This window comes from Brachyhypopomus gauderio, chromosome 3, assembly GCF_052324685.1.
Source record: "Brachyhypopomus gauderio isolate BG-103 chromosome 3, BGAUD_0.2, whole genome shotgun sequence".
NCBI lineage: Eukaryota > Metazoa > Chordata > Actinopteri > Gymnotiformes > Hypopomidae > Brachyhypopomus > Brachyhypopomus gauderio.
Genome location: NC_135213.1, coordinates 29,022,480 through 29,043,567, shown reverse-complemented (window position 1 = coordinate 29,043,567; position 21,088 = coordinate 29,022,480). Strand labels below are relative to the sequence as shown.

Genomic DNA, 21,088 nt, shown 5'->3' with positions numbered 1-21,088 from the left:
CGCGGTGGCTCCGCCCGTGCGCGAGGGTCTCGCGCGCTGTCGATTCGCGAGGTCGTGCACCTCTCGAATTTTGTAACTTTGCGCGCGCTGCGCCTCAGCGCAATGAACAAAGTCATGTTTGCAGGATTCATACACGTTTAAAAGGTGGAATTAAAACACTTTTACGTCACTTTAAAGGTCCGTTTCAATATTTCCCAGCACCTTAAACTTAATTAAGTTAAATATTTATACATATACTCGAAATAATTCGCTTTTTCATCACATTATTTAATGGTTGTTTATTTCCAAAACGCCCAATCTTAACGTCTTCACGTTCTCTCATGTTTCGTCCTGGAATTAAAAGAGGCTCGTATTTGTTAACGTAAGACAAAAGAACTGTGCGGAGTCGCGTGCTACGGTCACTAGTGAAAGTATAAACCTAGCTTTTTATGGTCCTTGCTTTCACTGGATGTGAAAGACGCTATTAATTTACATGCGTTCAAATTCTAACGTACCTGTTTTTGATATGTTAAAACCAGACTCGATGTGAAAACCTTAAAATAGAAATCTCTATTGTGATGATGTCAGAAATAAATCCTCTCTTCCTGCAGTATCTGGTTATATTCCAACTTGGCAGTACAACGGACGTTTACAACAGTTGTTGATCAGACGCTGACCCAGGCTGAGTTTATCAGATATTAAATAATTTAAACTTAAATAATTGTACTGAAATCCATGATTTAGGTTTCTCTAATTTTGCAGTATTTATATAAACATGTGTACAGCTTATTTTTTTAAAGGACACATTTTGTATACAATAGTTCCAGGTTTCTACAATAAATAGTTAATTGAACAAAAATAACTTGTTGTAATTTCTTTAAGGGTCGGTGTATCTTTTAATAATATACAAACTAACTGTGATACCGTGATAACCGTGATACCGCGGTATTTTCTGAGATGGTTATCATACCGTGAAAATCTCATACCGTTGCAACCCTAGTGTGTGGTGGGGTGAGGAGTGTGTGTGTGTGGTAGTGAGGTGCCAGTGATTTTTCATGCCACGTGTCCCCCAAGTGAGTGGCGACAGGGTGACTGGTGTGTTGGAAGTGAGGTCAGCGTACCATGCAATGATGTGAACGAGTGCAGGAAGCATCTTACCAGTGAGGGATGTGCAGCTACTGAGAGGAACGACCCTGAGCATCACTCTGAGATGTTCAGCAGGGAAGATCAGCATCCATCACACACTTCAGGTTGGTGGAAATAAAGTAGTTGCCCTCACGGACACGGGCTCGCCGGGGTCCCTCACAACACGAATTGCACATTTGATGACTGATGTCCAACTCCAGTCCATCAGTAGAAAGCAGCTTGTGTGTGGAGGAGTTGTGGCTCACATCTAAACAGAACGCATGCACACACAGCTTGGACCTTCTCACGGTGGGCAGGGCTGGGTTCAGCCTCAAAAACAAAGATGTTGAGCTTGAATCGGAGACCCATGCAGCTGTCACATCAGCAGTAGAGCAGACTTGAAGTCATCCACGGCTGAGACGTCTCACGTGGCATCAGAGCCGATCCGTGTGTCTCCTGGTGCCCTGGGCAGTGCACACACCGCAATGTGATTGGTAGAGGCCTGTGTTCTTCAGGTAATGTGTTTGGGGTGCATGGCTGACCCTTGCCAGGATGGGTGGTTATATAGGCTCTGTGGAGCACTGTTATGTATTATGAAAAACAATTAACCATTGTATGTGGTTTAAAACTAGTGGATTTACCGTCTCATTTTTTGTCTGACAAAAAACTGGAAAACGTAACTTCCTTAATGAGAAAGCACACCAGTACAAAGACCTGTTTGAAACCTCTGGATAAGGCCAAGGATGATGGGGGAGGAGTCATGTGTTCTGCACCTCTCACTGGGGGAATCAGCAGAGTAAAAATGAAAATAATGCCCAAATCCTTATGCCTTGTTCTTTATTCAAATATCTAAATTAATTTGGAAGAGAACAGATTATATAAGTTTCCAGAAAAAACAGATATAGAGGAGAGGACTGATCCTACCATACTGAAGGTGCTACTAATGAGTGTCTATAGCAGTCAGCGAGGGTGTGGACCTGTAGATGTACCCTACATGATGTCCATGGTAAAAAGCCAATCCATACAGTGAACACTCAGAACCTCAAGCTTGGCTTGACTCGAAACTCCATGCTTAAAGTCTCATGGAAGACAAAGCTCCAGACTATTCTCCGCCCTGGCTCCAAGATGGTGGAACGATCTTCCATTAGCTGCTAGGACTGCAGAGTCTATTGCTATGTTCAAGCGTAGACTGAAGACTCACCTGTTTGTTGAGTTCTTACCAGAGCACTAACTCAGCTGATACAATTTAAGAACGGCAAGTGGTATGTCTGTCTATGGTTATTTGCGCTTCTTGGCAAATGTCTAACTGGCAAAACACTAGGTAATAATGCACTCCTGTAGTTTAGTAGTAGTCTGACTCAATGGTATCTTGAATTCTGGCCTATCTGTACTAGTACCTAGGATGTATTCTGTGATCAGAGGCAAAGTACTTTGTAAGTCACTCTGAATAAGAGCGTCTGCTAAATGCCGTAAATGTAGATGTAATGTAGGGGATTGCCAACACTGGGGAAACGCCCTTAACATTTTAAATAGCTGGCCGTTTTTTTAAAGGAGGTAAGAACCCACGTGCTAGGTGTCCGAGATGCTAGCAAACAAAAACCTCCACTGATATGATGCGTGTAAATATGTTCTGGCAACGTTAAACCAGAAGAAAAAAAACAAACAAAGGATGCCAAGGGAAGAGCTGAATATCTCAAGGAGTGAGAGAAACTACAACAAAAATTAATTCCCTAAATCCAAAGACAAAAAAATCAGGTAAGAAAACCTGAGAGTGGCACAGAGAAAAATAGATAATAAATGGAAAAGAATCCCAGGAGGGAAAGGAGGATAATAACCACAAATCAAGATACCGTACCAGCTGACCTGTGACACGAGACCGCTCATTAAAAGACAAAGAATCAGGCTATATAAAGCCCTCAAGACAGGTGTAGCTCATCCTACCTAATTAGGCTGGCTTAGTAGATCAGCTCCGTCTAGTGGTGACTGGTGGTGTAGTCCGGGAGCCAGACCTTACAATAGATGTATGAGAGGAGTGTACTCCAATGGGCTATGCTGGAACAGTGTTCCCACAACCCAGTTTAATGATGCGTCTTATTTATGCCCCTTCATCTGTAAACAAAGACCTTGTTACAAAAAACCCTGTGGTCAGTTTAAGTTCAGGTTACATGTTAATAACAAAGAGGCTCTTCAAAAAAAATAGTCTAAACACTAGAAGGCAATGAGAGAACAACCGCTCAAGATTTGGTACGCACATTAGAAAATAGTGGCAATACTTCACACAGATTCAGGTGAGGTGATCATGACATCTGATTGTAATCAGTAGTCCGGGGATGTGGACCTCTGCAGGCGAAGGGTGGAATCGCAGGTGCTAACACTCACAATAAACACCTTCACCATCAATAATGAACACCCTCACAATGAACACCCTCACCATCCAAAAATGAAACACCCTAACCATCAACAACGAACACCCTCACCATTAACAATGAAACACCCTAACCATCAACAACGAACACCTTTACCATTAACAATGAAACCCCCTCACAATGAATACCCTCACCATCCAAAAATGAAACACCCTAACCATTACCAACGAACACCCTCACCATTAACAATGAAACACCCTCACAATGAACATCCTCACCATCAACAATGAACACCCTCACAATCCAAAAATGAAACACCCTAACCATCAACAACGAACACCCTCACCATTAACAATGAAACACCCTCACAATGAACACCCTAACCATCAATAACAAACACCCTTACCATTAACAATGAAACACCCTCACAATGAACACCCTCACCATCCAAAAATGAAACACCCTAACCATCACCAACGAACACCCTCACAATGAACACTCTCAACATCCAGAAATGAAACACCCTCACAACGAACTCCCTCACCATCAACAACGAACACCCTCACCATTAACAATGAAACACCCTCACAATGAACACCCTCACAGTCCAAAAATGAAACACCTTAAATGCAGAGGACAAATTCCAATTGGAGTGAAAATCATTATTAGCAAATAGGTAACTTAACTGCACTCAGTTTTGGGGGGCAGTATTTTCAATATACATATTTTAAAGTCTTTATTTTCTAAATGGTCAATTTGTCAACTTAAGAGGTGATTGAAAATGCCACTTACCACAGCATTTAGAAAGAATTTGCACATTTCAGCCTGTATTGTGGCTATAATTTTGAATGGATATAAATGCTATTTTTATACAATCATATGACACTTCTATGGTGTTGGTAGCAGACCCTCTTAAGCCCCACACACTGGATGGGGAACATGGGTGAACTGCTGTCTGCATGTCTCGCCACAGACGTCCAGTGAAGTTTAAGTCTTGCCTTTGGCTGGGCCATTCGAGGATGTTCAGAGGCTTGTCCTGATGCCACCTGTTTTAACTGTATATTCCTTTAGAAAATCAAGAAGCACATTGTATTTTCATCAACAGTGGGTTCCATCTCTGCCATAAAGGCCTGCTTTATGGAGTTCTGCAAACATGGTTGTCCATAAAAGTTCTCACATCTGTGCACAGGGTTAGGGTTTAAAAATTATTGGGACTATTGGAGTCCCAGGAACACTCAGCCTTAGATGTCAGTTCCTATCTCTGCCATGAGCTTTGTCTTGCCAGATTGAACACTTAGATCAATGCAGCTCTTGTGACTTTGTGGTTTGGTTTCTGTCCTGATGTGGACCCCGATAGACCCTTAAAGACCCACATGTGCTTTCTATGTCCAAATCAGAGTGCACACGGTGCACTTCTACTGATTTATGTCTCAGGGATGATTAAAGTGAGCAGGATTCTACTGACCATCTGGCCTCAGCAAAAGGCCTGAATGCTGTATGAATAAGTTCAGGTTTTTGTTCTTTTTTTTTTTTAAAGAATTTTCAAAAGTCTTTTCACTTGAAGTGTTTTCACTTCATCGTTTAAGTGTTGATCAATTGATAAAAATGACCAAATCTACAGCACAAAGTGTGCAACAAGAGGTCTGGGTTCTTCTGAAGCCACTGTATTCCACTATATTCCAGTGTGACAGTATGTGCTGTCTGAAGAGTCTGAGAATTACAACGAGGGATATGACAACATAAGAATTTTATTATTTATCAAACAAATTTAAATATTTACAGGAAACACTGACATTAATAGGGTCATTTATATTTTAAAGTCAGATTACAGTATGGTAACTGATTTCCCCAGATTGGCTTCATTAGCATGTGAAGATTAGAGACTGCTGTTTAGACAGATTTACCACTTCAGTGCCCTACTGTGTATTTTTCTACATGTACAGTTTCCCTGGCTAAGCCATGAAGAGTCTCTCTGCTGCTAAGACCCAAGTGTGTCCATGGCGATAAGGGCTGCCTGTTCTCTTCCTGTTTCAGTGTGACAGCTCGTACAGTTTCTCCGCGCTCTTCTCCAGCCGGTCCCTGTACTCCAGGTTGCTATAGTTACATTCCGGAACTCCTTCTGTTCCGTACAGCAGGCCCCAGCAGCAGCAGGCGATCACCGCGGTGCTGTCGGAGTCTCCTACAGACGGAGAGACAACCACCATCACCAAACACCCTCAGGAACACCTACCTCACACCTTCACTCACTGGCCACCAGCATGGTGCTGGGTGCTGAGCTGGTGTATCAGAAACGGTCAGGAACTGACCTTCATTGAGGGCTAGAGGACGGTTAACACACCGTGTGGAAACATTGTTAGCCAAACAACTAAAAATTTCTTTCTAATGAACTGGCTGATGACTGATGTGAGATTAGCCATTATACATTTTTGTGCACTTAGAAATCAATACGTACTTTGACTGGTTATGTGGTTACTGACCTCCATGAAATCCTGCTCTACTCATAAGCTCCTCCCAGTTTGAGCCCGCCCCCAGAAGGGAATCCAGAGCTATCATTGGTGCATCATGACCACTGCGTCCTGCCCATCCAGAGAGACTGAAGCTTTTATAAACCTCATCACGTTCAGCCGGCCCATATTGGTCAGGCCAGACCACAGGCCCCGTCCCTGATGACAAGCCTCTCAGTTTCAAATACCTGCAAGAAGTAAATAAGAAACAAACAAACAAAAATGGACTTTTTGACACATTTACTGAGAAGAAATACTTGTTTATAATTATACTTATTATACTTTTAATTTTTTAATGATACTTTTAATTATAATTTATTATAGTAATTTATTTATTAAATAATTTTTATAATATTTTTTTTATAATTATACTCATTCTATGAGTTGTGGTCTTCCATTAGGTCCTTTAGATGTCCTGCACCTCACCATTCCCATTTGTCAGTGAAGTATCCCCAGTCTCTCTCTGTCTCACTGACAGCGTATCCCGCAGACTTCACAAACTCCTTCGCTATTGGACAGGCTTCTTTCACTAAGCCCAACCCCCAAGTTGTGATTGGACGTCGCTGGATGGCATAGGCTGTAAACAGCGCTGAAGCCACAGCCCCGAGGAATCCAGTTGGATGAGGGTGAGTCATTCTTCCAGTCTCCACAGCAACGGCAACCAACGAGGACAGCTGCTCCGGCCCAGGATACCTGGCCACAAAAAAAAAGAATAATTTCACAAACGAACTTCATACCAACCCGACACTACAGCACAATCTTGCCCTCACCTCAAACCAATGCACATGGACCTCATGGCTGCACCACAGCCCGTGCCTTCAGGGTTATATGCAATCCGGTATCCCCCTTCAGTTCCTGGCTTTAACTGAGACACACCTAGAGAGATTGAAATTGACTTAATGACTGAAACAGAATATATAACTGCTCATTTCTTCTAGTATAACAAGATGTGTAAAACACACCTAGAATGCTGGAGGGTCCCGGTTTCCTCCCCTCCATGTCCTTCATCCCTTCCACATAATGGGAAGCCACTTCCTGCAGGAGCTCCTCCCCTTCCTTTCCTGGAAGACAGCAGTGAGGAGTTATTGGTACTCTTCTCACACATGGTGAGCTGAGGGATCATCTCTAGGTGGTTCGGTGGACAGACCTGTTGCTAAGGCTTCGGCCGTGGCCAGGTGAAGGACCGTGTCGTCACTGACCGGCCAGTCAGGCAGTTTAACACTGATGTTCTTTACACCTCCCAGCTCCTGGAGCTCCTGAAACATCACAATCAGCCACACCAAAAAGGTCTGTTACAAGAAACATGCACATTGGAACAGTGTAGTTGGTAACAATGCATAAATTGATTTACTTCCACTCTCTGAGGATCAACATGTTGCCCGGGACATAATATCACGGTCATAAAGCATAAAACTACTTCGCACATGACAGAGCTAAAGAAATGACAGGAAAGCACATCTCCACAGCCTGAGTTAACAGGCATTACCTGGCTTTCTAAAATGAAAACGCATTTTTTATATTCTGGGTCATTCCAGATAAACGTCATCATTGGATCCGCATCTCCTTCGCCGGGGATTCACACCGTTTATATCGATTCGGAAAATACTAATTGCAATATTTGCTTGTAGCATTGACAGGGACGTGCTGTCCACACTGACTCTGACCCTTATTAGTGCTGTAATAACCCTTATCAGACTTTTCTTCAGACTTCGGTACTGGTGCGAGAACGTCTGTAATATTCTTTACCTGGTGGATGGTCGGACCGGACTCATTGTATTCCCACAGCTGGTTCCTGTAGCCAAGAGCGTCTCCGACCCCGCTCAGTAGCATTCCGGCCCGGTAGTGACCCACTGCAGCAGGACTGGACCAAGAAACCACATGCGTTAATGGTCAGGGGTTGCTATACTTCTGGCCAAGTCTAAGCCAGTGCAGGAGATCAAATTACAGTATTAAAGTAAGGTGGGCCTATATGGTTATTAAGATTTTAACAAATATAGGACTAAATCCCTGAGAGCAACTTCCCCTCCACTACAACTATATTTAATATCACAAGTTCCAGTAAGATGTCGTTCTCACGTTGACTGGAACGATCTCGGCGTCATCTGAGGCCTTATTATATTAAACAGGCTGCGGGAACACCAGAAGGCGTTTTCTTTCTGTTATCGCAATAGCGAATACGTGCAAACAACGTTAGAGTGTCGGGCTGTTGAGTCAGCGTCGACGTGTAGCGGGGAGTCCGACACCGCATTACTCACCGGTCCATGCTGAGATCTCTCACCGACTTTAATGACTTTCTAGTCGGGGAAAGGACTCGTGCAACTGCCGCGGACCCAAACTTTCTGGCACCACTTCCCGCTACTGTTTTCGATGTTCCTTTAAAATAAGTTCACGTGTAATTATTAGCCAAATGTCCGATATGAAGCGCTGGTTCTACACACACAGCCTTTAATTTGCTGGGATTACAAAAGCTCGTTTCGCTGCGTTTGTCCGCTGTCCAAATATACGGCGGTTCCGTTTTTGGATTCGCACAACTGCTGGGACACCACGCGCGTGCCAGCAGCGAGGACACTAGCAACAGCAAACGACAACGTCTGTTCCAGACCTACCTGGCAAAAAATAAAATACATAAAACTATGGAATTTAAGGAAGTTACGTTTTCCAGACAAAAAAAATAGACGGTAAATCCACTAGAGTTTTAAACCACAATAGCTAATTGTTTTTCATAGTACGTAACAGTGCTCCACAGAGCCTATATAACCACCCATCCTGGCAAGGGTCAGCCATGCACCCCAAACACATTACCTGAAGAACAAAGGCCTCTACCAATCACATTGCGGTGTGTGCACTGCTCTGGGCACTAGGAGACACACGGCTCTGATGCCACGTGAGACGTCTCAGCCGTGGATGACTCTCCAAGTCTGCTCTACTGCTGCTTGTGACAGCTGCATGGGTCTCCGCTTCAAGCTCAACATCTTTGTTTTTGAGGCTGAACCCAGCCCTGAACACCGTGAGAAGGTCCAAGCTGTGTGTGCATGCGTTCTGTTTAGATGTGAGCCACAACTCATCCACACAGAAGCTGCTTTCTGCTGATGGACTGGAGTTGGACGTCAGTCATCAAGTGTGCAATTCGTGTTGTGAGGGACCCCGGCGAGCCTGTGTCCGTGACGGCAACTCCCTGATTTCCATCTGTGCTTCACCCAACCTGAAGTGTGTGATGGACGCTGATCTTCCCTGCTGAACATCTCAGAGTGAAGCTCAGGGTGGTTCCTCTCAGTAGCTGCACATCCCTCACTGGTATGATGCTTCCTGCACTCGTTCACATCATTGCATGGTACGCTGACCTCACTTCCAACACACCAGTCACCCCGTCGCCACTCACTTGGGGGACACGTGGCATGAAAAATCACTGGCACCTCACTACCACACACACACCTTATCATCCATCTCGATGAACTGCCCCCATTGCACAGGTCACTTTATCCTGTAGCCCATATGTGTATATATAATAATATTTTTCTTATATTGTAAATATTCCTTTTGTAAATTTTGAAATATACTCTGTCTGCACATGTAGTTTCTTTTCCCCCCAATTGTTGCTTTGTGGAGCTAAACTGCACTTCACTGTCTCACAAAAATGTTTATTCAGTGACAATAAAGCTATTCTATTCTATTCTATCTACTCATGGAGGTCCCTCACTGCATAATTTAGTGGTAGTGTGGCCTCTCCTGTGCCGGGCTCAGCCATGCTAGTCTCTTCACCATCACCCCCAGCCAACCAGGTCACTTGGGTCTGGCTGGACCAGACATGCACATGACGGGCACAGTGCTTGGTAACCGTTTCCATTGGCTTCTCGTCGCCGCTTCTCGTCGCCGCTTCTCTTCTGGATTGTTGATGCATCGCTTGATTGCTTCACGATGATTGGCTACGTCCCACATCCAACAGTGTCAACACAGAAGAAGGGGAGAAAGGCATATTTATTGCAAGTAACACTATTTTAAGTGCATAGCTTTTTCAAGGTCATATTATTATGATATGAAGTTTTTCTTAAATAGGTACGTTCTCAGTATTCAAGGAAACTTTAAAATCAAGACACGGCACGATATCCTGTCACACTGTTGAGAAGCGTTAGTGTCTTTTCGACCAGAAAATGGCGCCCCCTGGAGGACAACAGGCACAGGGAGGGGAGACAGGACAACACCCAGGACACAGCACTACCCATCACTGGGCATGCAGGCATTCACACATACCCAGACAATTATTAAAGCAGCCAATTTTGAGCTGTGGACTGTGGGTGGAAAGTAGACACCCTGAAGTAAAGCCACGCAGACCCTGGGAGAACATGGAAACTCCACCCAGACAGGGACACGAACCTAAACCTCCGACAGGCAACAATGCTAACCACCAAGCCACCAGAAAGTAAAAAAACTACTAATATATTTTAATAATAATAAATAATACATAATTTATGTATGTGTTTTAACTAAACACATGAACTAAACCATGCATTGCATAATTGCATAATTTGTAAACATTGAACTAAATTAAAATGGCAGGCTCTGCCGAGGCGTGTGGAATCACGCCACACTGTGTTATTACAGTGGCATATTTCAGAGGGCAGCTGCTGTTCCTTAAAAATAAAGCACACGGGTTTCTCCTATATCTACTCAAACATTAATTTGGTCAATGAGTAACCCGTGATAAGGCTCCTCACTTCAGTTATCTTTAAAGAGACTGTAGTGCTGACAAGATTCCCCTCACTCTTATCTGCGAATCATTGTTTACATCAGTGAATGTTCTCAAAAGCCCAGAAACAGGCACTCTGGTTCACAGCAGGATCAGAGTCTTCGCATCGCTATAACATAGAACCGCCCAAACTTCAGACCTTCTCACATGAAGAAAAAGGATTTGGGGACCCGTGGAAGGTTAAAGAATTTGGGGACCAGGGGGAAATAACTCCTCCTCCGTTTCAGTGTGACAGCTCGTACAGTTTCTCCGCGCTCTTCTCCAGCCGGTCCCTGTACTCCAGGTTGCTATAGTTACATTCCGGAACTCCTTCTGTTCCGTACAGCAGGCCCCAGCAGCAGCAGGCGATCACCGCGGTGCTGTCGGAGTCTCCTACAGACGGAGAGACAACCACCATCACCAAACACCCTCAGGAACAGCTACCTCACACCTTCACTCAAAACACACACGGGCAAGACGTGCTAACCTCCATGGAATGCTGCTCTATTCATAAGCTCCTCCCAGCTTGAGCCCGCCCCCAGAAGGGCATCCAGAGCTATCATTGGTGCATCATGACCACTACTTCCACCCCATCCTGACCAGCTGAAGCTCTTATAGGCTGCATCACGTTGAGCAGGCCCGTATTGGTCAGGCCACTCCACAGGCCCCGTCCCCGATGACAAGCCTCTGAGTTCGAGATACCTGAAGAAAAAAAAACAGAAGTGGAACAAAGGTAGTTTGGTACTTTTTTTATACAACAAATTTGATAATTTTATATAAAATTTTATTATTTGAAAATCTAAATTCTCTCATGCAGACCTCTCACCATAATTATAAACAAGAAATGTATAATTTATAATTATACTTAATAAAGAAATACTTGTTTATAATATTTATTAATAAATATTTTTTATAATAATTTTTTATATTTATACTCATTCTATGAGTTGTCTTCCATTAGGTCCTTTAGATGTCCTGCACCTTACCATTCCCATTTCTCAGTGAAGTATCCCCAGTCTCTCTCTGTCTCACTGACAGCGTATCCCGCAGACTTCACAAACTCCTTCGCTATTGGACAGGCTTCTTTCACTAAGCCCAGTCCCCAGGTTGTGATTGGACGTCGCTGGATGGCATAGGCTGCAAACAGCGCTGAAGCCACAGCCCCGAGGAATCCAGTTGGATGAGGGTGAGTCATTCTTCCAGTCTCCACAGCAACGGCAACCAACGAGGACAGCTGCTCCGGCCCAGGATATCTGGCACAATCAGGAGGGGTCAAGCACACGTGGCCTCACCTCGTGTTGTATGGTAACGTGAACACGTGGCCTCACCTCGTGTTGTATGGTAACGTGAACACGTGGCCTCACCTCGTGTTGTATGGTAACGTGAACACGTGGCCTCACCTCGTGTTGTATGGTAACGTGAACACGTGGGCTCACTTCGTGTTGTATGGTAACGTGAACACGTGGCCTCACCTCGTGTTGTATGGTAACGTGAACACGTGGCCTCACCTCGTGTTGTATGGTAACGTGAACACGTGGCCTCACCTCGTGTTGTATGGTAACGTGAACACGTGACCTCACCTCGTGTTGTATGGTAACGTGAACACGTGGCCTCACCTCAGGCCGATACACATGGCCCTCATGGCAGCTCCACAGCCCCCACTCCTCTCGTTATACGGGATCCTGTAGCCCCCAATCCTGCTCGGCCGTAACCGAGCCACAGCTACACACACACACACACACACACACACACACACACACACACACACACACACACACACACACACACACACACACACACCAAATTTAGTATAGAAACAGTAACAAACTCATCTGCAACAGTTTTTTAAACTGCATTGAAATAATTTGTGATTTGTACAATTCTTGGTAGTTATTCCTGCTGCCCTCCCCTTCATGTCCTTCATCCCTTTTACATAACAGAAAGCCACTTCCTGCAAGAGCTCCTCCCCTTCCTTTCCTGGAAGACAGCAGTGAGGAGTTATTGGTACTCTTCTCACACATGGTGAGCTGAGGGATCATCTCTAGGTGGTTCGGTGGACAGACCTGTTGCTAAGGCTTCGGCCGTGGCCAGGTGAAGGACCGTGTCGTCACTGACCGGCCAGTCGGGCAGTTTAACACTGATGTTCTTTACACCTCCCAGCTTCTGAACATCCTACCAAAAGAAACCAAGAAGGTTGAGAGACAGAACAGGGAACATAAATCATAAAAATCTATTTTTTATATATTAGAAGTGGGACAGCTGACATGAAACCGAATATGGATTGTCATGTCGCTCACTGGAGAGTGAGTAGTAGGGGTGGGCGATATAATATCGTTCACAAAAATACCGGTACATTTCTTTATTCGATAGGATTTCGCTATATCGCGACATTATGACGCAAGGACGCAGGTTGTGCGTGCAGCGCGCAAAATAAACATGGCCAACAGTGGAGAGAGCAGCAGTGCTCACACTGTGAATGATTTAGTTCCTAAACGAGGAGCTACATCAGTAGTGTGGAAGTATTTCATGAACAGTTCACGTTCAAAGTTCAGTTCATTTTACTTTTTTTCGTGAGATATTCAAATACTTTTTTCACGATTTGGCTGTTGCGCAATCAAGGGGCGGACACAAATGCGAAGTAGATAGTACAATCTCATTAGATTTTATTTCACATCACGACACGCGAGTGGACCGCGAATGACGTGGCATGATGAATAGAGAACTAACGCTTAATACACTAAAAGGCAGCGGAAATGACAAGGGCACAAAACTAGACCAAACACAAGAGTACAACTAATTGTTACATACACTGACATGAACAAACACACGGGAAGCAAGTAACGGCCATACATGAACATGAAGTCTAACAGAACATACATGTATTGCCAGGCACGATATCACGTTAGAGAACACGGAGACCAAACATGAACTGAAAACCTAAAACACTACGAACCTGAAAATGGAACAGAGACTTTAACCATACACAAACACGAAGCTAATCAAAACCACTAATCACAGATAAGGCGTGAATACCGTGCACATCCAACTAGGAAATAAAGAAACGACAATGATCCCCGAAGGTATAGTCTGGACATAGGCTATATATACACACCAACTAGGAAATAAAGAAACGACAATGATCCCTGGAGGTATAGTCTAGACATACGCACCAACTAGGAGATAAAGAAACGACAATGATCCCTGAAGGTATAGTCTGGACATAGGCTATATATACACACCAACTAGGAGCTAAAGAAACGACAATGATCCCTGAAGGTATAGTCTGGATACATACACACCAACTAGGACAGGGGTGGGCAATTAATTTTTACAAGGGGCCACATGAGAAACCTGAATTGTGTCAGAGGGCCACACAAACAATAATGACGTCATCACAGTGGCTCCGCCCACCTCACGCAAACTTCCGCGAGTATTCTCCGAAACGATGTGTGTTGGTATAAAGAAACACCCCTCAAAAACAGGGGAAGGAACATTTACCTGACCAATTTTAATGTTGCTTTTTGTTTCAGATTTGAAAAGTGCTGGAATTTAGGCTAAATACTTGAAAATGTTTGAAATTGTAACTACTTCGTTTCACAACAAATAGCCATCTGAATGAACAGTTTTTTTGTATTACGTTAACAAATACGAGCTTCTTGTAATTCCAGGACGAAACATGAGAGAACGTGAAGACGTTAAGATTGGGCGTTTTGAAAATAAACAACAATTAAATAATGTGATAAAAAAAGCGAATTATTTCGGATCATTTCGAATATATGTATAAATATTTAACTTAATTAAGTTTAACGTGCTGGGAAATATTGAAATGGACATTGAAAGTGACGTTAATTCCACCTTGTAAAGGTGTATGAACCCTGCCGCGTGCGAAGTTACAAAATTCGAGAGGTGCACGACCTTGCGAATCAACAGCGCGTGAGGACCTCCGCCACCGCGATTACATAATTTTCGCCGCGCGCACCCTCACGCCGCGTCAAGTATAAACCTGGCTTAAACCTAGCTTTAAAGCACTTCTACGGCACTTTCAAGGTCCATTTCAATATTTCCCAGCTGACTCAGGTTCTCTCTAAGCTCGGTTTCTGGAACGGAAAACCCTGAGTTTTCGTTAACTCTGAGTTTACTTACCCGGTTTCTGGAATACCCCCCTGTTCAGTCAGCTATTTGTTGTGAATCGAAATGCAGTTACAATTTCAAGCATTTTCAAGTACTTTAGCCTAAATTCCAGCACTTTTCAAACCTGGAACACAATGCACAATTAAAATTCATCACGTAAATTTTCCGCCGTTTGCGGAGGTTCGCGCGAGGTGCAACGTTCACTCCCGAAACTTGTCGCTGATCACCTACAGTGTTTCTCGCACAGCTCACACGTAGCGCTTTCAAAATAAAAGCGTCACAGTTTTATTGCACGCACTACATAGATATTTGTTTCATTTATGATTGGCCTCTCGCGGGCCGGACAGGGACGCACAACGGGCCGGATGTGGCCCGCGGGCCGTGGTTTGCCCAGGTCTGAACTAGGAGCTAAAGAAACGACAATGATCCCTCAAGGTATAGTCTGGACATATACACACCAACTAGGAGCTAAAGAAACGACAATGATCCCTCAAGGTATAGTCTGGACATAGGCAATACACACACACACTTGTAAAACTAAGGGCGTACTCACACTAGGCTCTGTGATCCGGGCCCGGGCACGGTTGCCTGCCGAAGCACGGTTCGTTTGGCTAGTGTGAGCGCTCCAACCGTGCCCGGGCCCGGATCAGTTAACCGTGTGAGTGCAGGCCAGAGGGGGAGTGGGGAGGGGGGATAACCGGGCCCCAGCACGGAACCAGCAAACCGTGCCTAGTGTGAGTACGCCCTAAGACGAGCTAACACGGAACAGCTGAAACAGAGGGGCGTAACAAGAACAAGGAAAACATAAAAACGACGAGACTAGAAGGGGCGGAGCCAGACGTGACAACTACAAGCTAGAAATCACTATACGTTCTTATACGTGCTATGCCTACCCCGCTCTGCTGCAATTCATCACGGGTAACGTCGTGCGGAAGCCAGTATGTTATTAACTAGCCAGTATGTTAACTATTCTCATGCGGACACTACGTTGCCCACAATGCATTGCGCACACAACGTCAAAACCATTTCTGTCTGGTGATGCATGATTTAAGCGGCACCAGCGAGAATACAGGAGGGAGGAACTTTCTCTCGTTGCGTTTCAAAAGAGAAAACAGATGTCACTCAGTTTTCAATGGAAACAAATTCCAACGTTCATTTACAGTGATGTCTACCGTTCATGACACATAATGTGAACTAATTCACGTTTAAGTTATTAAAAAATGTGTTTCGTTCAGTTCAATGTTCATGAAAAAATGAGCGTGTTCAATGAACGCGTTCTTTTGAACTCTGTCACGCACAACACTGTGGCTGTGTTCGAAATAGTCTACTACATACTACTGGCATACTGATCGAGCCCCAAATCAGTATGTCGTATGCAGTATGTGACCAAAATGAAAATTTCCAGTACGCGAAACATACCCGGATGACCTACTACTTCCGCAAAATATTCCAGTACGCAAACAGAGCTATCTTCGTGGTGTACTGCATCCCATCATGCAACGCTACGTTCACGTGACCCCGTAGTGTGCCTTGCTTTTGTCGGATACTGGAAACTGTACTGTATACTACTACGAGGACCAGTATGCAGTATCCAGTATATACTGAGTCCAGTATGCAGTATCCAGTATGTAGTAGTCTATTTCGAACACAGCCTGTGAATAGTGAATTTACTTGAGTTTGTCTTTTAACAACTTCCGCCCTGTCCTGCCTCTCTTCTTCGCGCAACTCATTTGGGACGTAGATTTGACTTATTACTGCCTCTTTGTTATTACCTTTTGGGAAGAAAAAATATCGAGATATATATTGTATATCGCCATTCAGCTAAAAAATATCGAGATATTATTTTTGCTCCATATCGCCCAGCCTTAGTGAGTAGAGTTGGTTTTCCCAGTATGAGCTTCCTTTAAGACCACCCAGACCACACAGAGCCCTCACTGGTGCATCATGACCAAACATCCCTCCCCCTCCGTGCACTGCTGGAGCTCAATATACTCACCAAGTAAACAGACCTCACTATACAGACGGGTTTAAATCCCTCCCTGTGTTGCTGCATCCACACTTGTGGCAACAGTACACCTCTGGCTCTAAGATTTCATTATTAAAGTTGTTGAGATTTGCCAGAATGCTATTCAGAAATGAGCTGTCCAAGGTGGTAACATCTGTGTGGCCATCTGCACGCCATGCAGGAGCCAGAAGCTAAATCCAGAAGCTAAAACCAGAAACGAGCTTCCAGACCACTGCTGCTGTTAGCAAAGGTGTGACATCACACGTTACTATAGTTTCAGCATTCCATCACAACATCCTTCTTTGGAGTGTAATAATTCATGTGCGTCTCTGAATGCTTTCACATGTTGACCTTTATATTATTGATTAGGTTTAAGAAAGCTAATTGTCCAGATAAAACAGTTATTCAGATATAAAGGCAGCATGTCTTCTCCCTCTTGTGCCTCCATCAAGGCACTTTGCTGCTAAACACCACACCAGACATCCACTACAGTTATCGTCACCATCGTTAGCAACCATCACGGAATATCTATTGGGGTTTGTAAGAGTACATCAATGAAGCAAAGCAAAATTATACACTGCATTAGAATCATACGCTGCATTAGAATCACACACTGCTTTGCTGTTGTATTGCTGTTAATCCAGCCCTGTTTAATTAGTCAGAACCATGTGTGCAGACCCTACCTGGTGGATGGCTTTCCCGGAAAAGACGAATTCCCAGCGGTAGCCGAGAGCGTCTCCAGTGCCGCTAAGCACCATGCCGGCCTGGTAGTGCTTGAGGGAGGCGGAGCTGAAGTGAGAACACAGGCGTCAGTCCCATCCACACTCATGCCCTTCAACTGCAGTGATGCAGTCACCCTGTGCTCATAAACACTCAGTGTTTACACAGAGCACGGTTCATTTCCAATGTGACTGCACTCAAACCTCAGTGTCGCTAACAGCCAGACTCTGGGCTCTGTTTCTATTCAATTACAGTCAATCTAAAAACTAACTGCATCTGACGGAAGCACCTTATAGCCCATATTCATTAGAGCTTTGCCTGTAGTTATTTTACCTGCCTTATAGCCTCTTCTGCAACACAATCAATGTTTCAAATTTAGTCCTTGCTCAGATTATTTCCAGAGCTACTATGGATAGTGTGGATTTGTTTTGATAGTTTCCTGCCATTGGTACTGGTAGGTCTCCTTGGGGCCACGCCCACTCGCTTTCATGGTGTGGCTCAGGGCTGGGAGGAAGGAGGAAGTGTGTCCCTACCTGTCTCCATCCGATAAAGGCATTTTCTCAGCCAGAGCCTGACTTCAATTTATTCACTCCTTAAGCTCCCTTAGATCTGTTAGCCTACACTGATAATTCATGATCTGCTGTTCATTTAAATTCATATACACTCACCACCCATTTATTGTTAAGGTCTATTCATTAGAAACCCAAGTTGCCAAACTAGATGTCAAATTCTCTTTTTCTCCTACTTTCACTGATTAAAATGCTACATTTCCATGAATGGAAGTGCTCATTGATCACCTTTTGGACCACTGAACCCTGCTAATCCAACACTAAAATTGCAGCTACAAATCTTATAAAAACGAAAGTAAATTCGCTGGTGATTTTTTCAAGATATTTACACAAAGTCTTTTTTGGTAGGATCGCCTTCTCTCTCGTTACATTCATCCATCTCTGATTTGTTTTTCGGGTTTGTTGTTCCCGCTGTCAGCACTAATCTCGCGAGAACTGACACGGGCTACTGCAGGTTGACATTAGCCCTATCCGGACGGGATTAGTTTCTCAGGGGGTCCTGGGGTAATTTTCACTTTTACGGGGGGTCCTCTGTGATTTTAATCCCGTCCGGAACGAGCATGTCCGTGTTTTTCTCAGACGTCCTCAGAGAAAATTACAGGCGGAATTACCTACTGTTTTTCGCTGTACTCCGTGGTCGTCTGGTAATTTTAGTCCCGTCCGGATCCACATGTCTGAGTTTATACATGCAGACATCACCTCGCGTTTAATAAAACAGCTATATGTCCACTGCCACGCACCGTAGTTACACGTTGGGCGCGCGTTTCACGGAGATCCACGTAAAGACAGCGGCGAGCGAAAATGGATTTACTGGATTTTTAAATGGATTTATTTTATTTTATTTAACGGATTTATTTAGCTATTTACATTCATTAGCGATTTTTATAATGTGTTTTCTGTATTGGTTTAACATAATAGCTTAACTTAAACGGAGATCTTAAATGCTGAACTGAACAGTAGTAAAGTTAAAAAGGAATCATCAGAGTTGGCAGTGTGACATTATTAAACATGCTATCACGTGACAAGGCGATGTCATGTGACCGAGAAAGCCAAAAACTCACGGGTCCTCCTGTTTTTTCAATTGCTGTCCGGATGCAAGAGTTTTATCACTGAGTACAAGGGTGAAATATTTTTCACAGACGTCCCCCTGAAAAACTAATCCCGTCCGGATAGGGCTATTCTCGCGAGGCTAGCGACATAAATCATTTTGGAGAGGCACTCGGATGCTTTAAAAAATATTATATTACAATACGGAAAATTTACGGGAAAATATTAATATGGGAGGACGACGTGAAAGAGGGGTAAAATACGGTAGTTTCCCGACCAAAACGGGAGACTTGACAGGTATGAGTAAGCTATTGCGGAGTGAGGGTCGGGTTTGAAGCCGACAACAGTCCCGTAAATCACTCCAGACGAGGGCGTCCATACACGCTGAAACACACTACCGCATGTACGTGAACATCTATAAGAAACGTACCAAAATATTCACAATTTGAGGAATGTGTCAGATTAGCGAGGAAATGACGTTGGCAATGCGTTTGACGTTGAATATAATGATATAAGGACGGAAAAACTGTCTGGACTGCGTTTGCTTACCACGACATGTTGAAATCCCTCGCTCGTCTCAGCGCTTTGCCGGGTGTGTTTGGTGTGTTTTGAACTACAGTGAGGTACAGATGACGGTTTGCCTGTACAGGAAGAGTTCAGACTCTGCAGCACTCTTAAACTCTGCGACATCTAGTGGTGTGCAAGATTTGTAACTAACAGTAAACAATATAGGAGAAGTCGGAGTTTCCTTTTTGACATCAATCATTGTACACCCAGAGATGAACTACTAAACCGATATATTTAGATGTCAGGTGGTAAAATAGAATGATTTATAAATAATTGGGGATAATGTTAAATGTCATTGGCTATGGGAAAGATGTCATCATTGGCGAGATGGCAAAGTGAGTCATCACTTAGGGGATTTGTGGAAAGAGCTTATGCAAATCTTTTATTTTCAGTAATGTTTAGTCCAGAAAAGGCCTATTGGTTCCACTGTGCTGGGATGGCTTCTTCTGTGGTTAATCTGAAATAGGTGGAACTTATAGTACATTTATGCTGAATTCAAATATTTCTGTCACATCAAGATCATTCCATTAAGGCGTTAAAGGAATTGAACAGTGTTCTCATTCCTGAAGTATGTCCAGAACTTACATGATTACAATGCCCACTGGGCCCTGTGTATGTGAAACGCTCCGGTTTTATCTCGCAGTGTATCGGATAACTCATCTGCTCCATTAATTGATGTGTGGCAGAAAGTTCATTTGTATTTTTCCACTTTGGCTTTGTGAGAACTAAACAAAAGCCAAAACGGTTCATTGCTTGGTGTCAAGATGATCAGCATCATAGTTCAGCTCCCTCCATGGAAGAGAATGGAGGCCACAATGAGGACGTCGTGTGGAGATGTTAGCCAGCTGTCAGGACTGCGGGACAGCATGAAGGTTGATGTACCGGAGACGTACAACAGGATGTCCATACTCGAGGCCTTGGAGTCTGCCAAGCAAAGAATTACAGCTCTGGCGGCCTCTGAAGAAGCACACAAGAGTAGAAGACAGGAGAACAAACAGGATGTTCTCCAATGAACCATTCCGAGTGCACTCTCAGTGGCAGAGTCATAGCATAAGGACAGACCCACCAGAGACCCACCATCAAGACAAGGACAAACCAACTTAAGGACAGTTATAAACCATAACCACTCTAAACTTGTATGTGTATATATAGTTCCAAACTGTGCACCTTACAATTTTTTATCTTATACTTTTACATACATACATACGTTTGCACCGAAAAGGAGATGCCTTCAATAACACTGTACCTGTGTATAGTGACAATAAAAGGCATTCTATTCTATTCAGAGCTGGAGACTAAACAATACTGTTAACGTATAAGGGAGAAGGAGACACGTCACAACATCAATGGCC

The 21,088-nt window shown here is 43.9% G+C and overlaps 2 protein-coding genes across 5 annotated transcripts; both read right to left on the bottom strand.

Moving 5' to 3' along the window:
* Window positions 1-5,202: 5,202 nt before the first annotated feature.
* Window positions 5,203-9,778, bottom strand: LOC143511004 (ADP-ribosylhydrolase ARH1-like). Of its 3 annotated transcripts, none has more exons than XM_077000968.1 (9): window positions 8,777-9,778; window positions 8,230-8,347; window positions 7,721-7,835; window positions 7,122-7,230; window positions 6,937-7,035; window positions 6,745-6,850; window positions 6,401-6,667; window positions 5,948-6,162; window positions 5,203-5,649 (listed from the first exon to the last, which is right to left on the bottom strand). In XM_077000968.1, exons 2-9 carry the CDS (start codon window positions 8,235-8,237, stop codon window positions 5,501-5,503), a joined length of 1,068 nt encoding a protein of 355 aa, XP_076857083.1. In that variant the 5' UTR covers window positions 8,238-8,347; window positions 8,777-9,778; the 3' UTR covers window positions 5,203-5,500. The 3 variants fall into 3 exon arrangements, with proteins under 3 accessions (XP_076857083.1, XP_076857085.1, XP_076857082.1); XM_077000970.1 differs by lacking the exon at window positions 8,777-9,778 and adding an exon at window positions 8,581-8,764; XM_077000967.1 differs by lacking the exons at window positions 8,230-8,347; window positions 8,777-9,778 and adding an exon at window positions 8,051-8,210.
* Window positions 9,779-9,931: 153 nt separating this feature from the next.
* LOC143511005 (ADP-ribosylhydrolase ARH1-like) lies at window positions 9,932-19,871 on the bottom strand. 2 transcript variants are annotated; one of them, XM_077000971.1, is made up of 8 exons: window positions 19,719-19,871; window positions 17,517-17,622; window positions 12,761-12,869; window positions 12,576-12,674; window positions 12,314-12,419; window positions 11,684-11,950; window positions 11,185-11,399; window positions 9,932-11,090 (listed from the first exon to the last, which is right to left on the bottom strand). In XM_077000971.1, the coding sequence occupies exons 1-8, from the start codon at window positions 19,724-19,726 to the stop codon at window positions 10,942-10,944; spliced, it is 1,059 nt and encodes a 352-aa protein (XP_076857086.1). In that variant the 5' UTR covers window positions 19,727-19,871; the 3' UTR covers window positions 9,932-10,941. The 2 variants fall into 2 exon arrangements, with proteins under 2 accessions (XP_076857086.1, XP_076857087.1); XM_077000972.1 differs by lacking the exon at window positions 12,576-12,674.
* Window positions 19,872-21,088: the final 1,217 nt, after the last annotated feature.

Bases quoted from the DNA above. Each gene is read 5' to 3' on its own strand.
- LOC143511004 (XM_077000967.1), bottom strand. From the start codon at position 8,076: ATGACGCCGAGATCGTTCCAGTCAAC. The intron at 6,851-6,936 runs GTGTGTTTTACA...CAATCTCTCTAG, and splicing joins GGGACCCTCCAGCATTCTAG to GTGTGTCTCAGTTAAAGCCA. The intron at 6,668-6,744 runs GTGAGGGCAAGA...TTTTGTGGCCAG, and splicing joins TCCATGTGCATTGGTTTGAG to GTATCCTGGGCCGGAGCAGC.
- LOC143511005 (XM_077000971.1), bottom strand. The intron at 12,675-12,760 runs GTCTGTCCACCG...GCTGTCTTCCAG, and splicing joins GGCCGAAGCCTTAGCAACAG to GAAAGGAAGGGGAGGAGCTC. The intron at 12,420-12,575 runs GTACAAATCACA...GTGTGTGTGTAG, and splicing joins AGGAATAACTACCAAGAATT to CTGTGGCTCGGTTACGGCCG.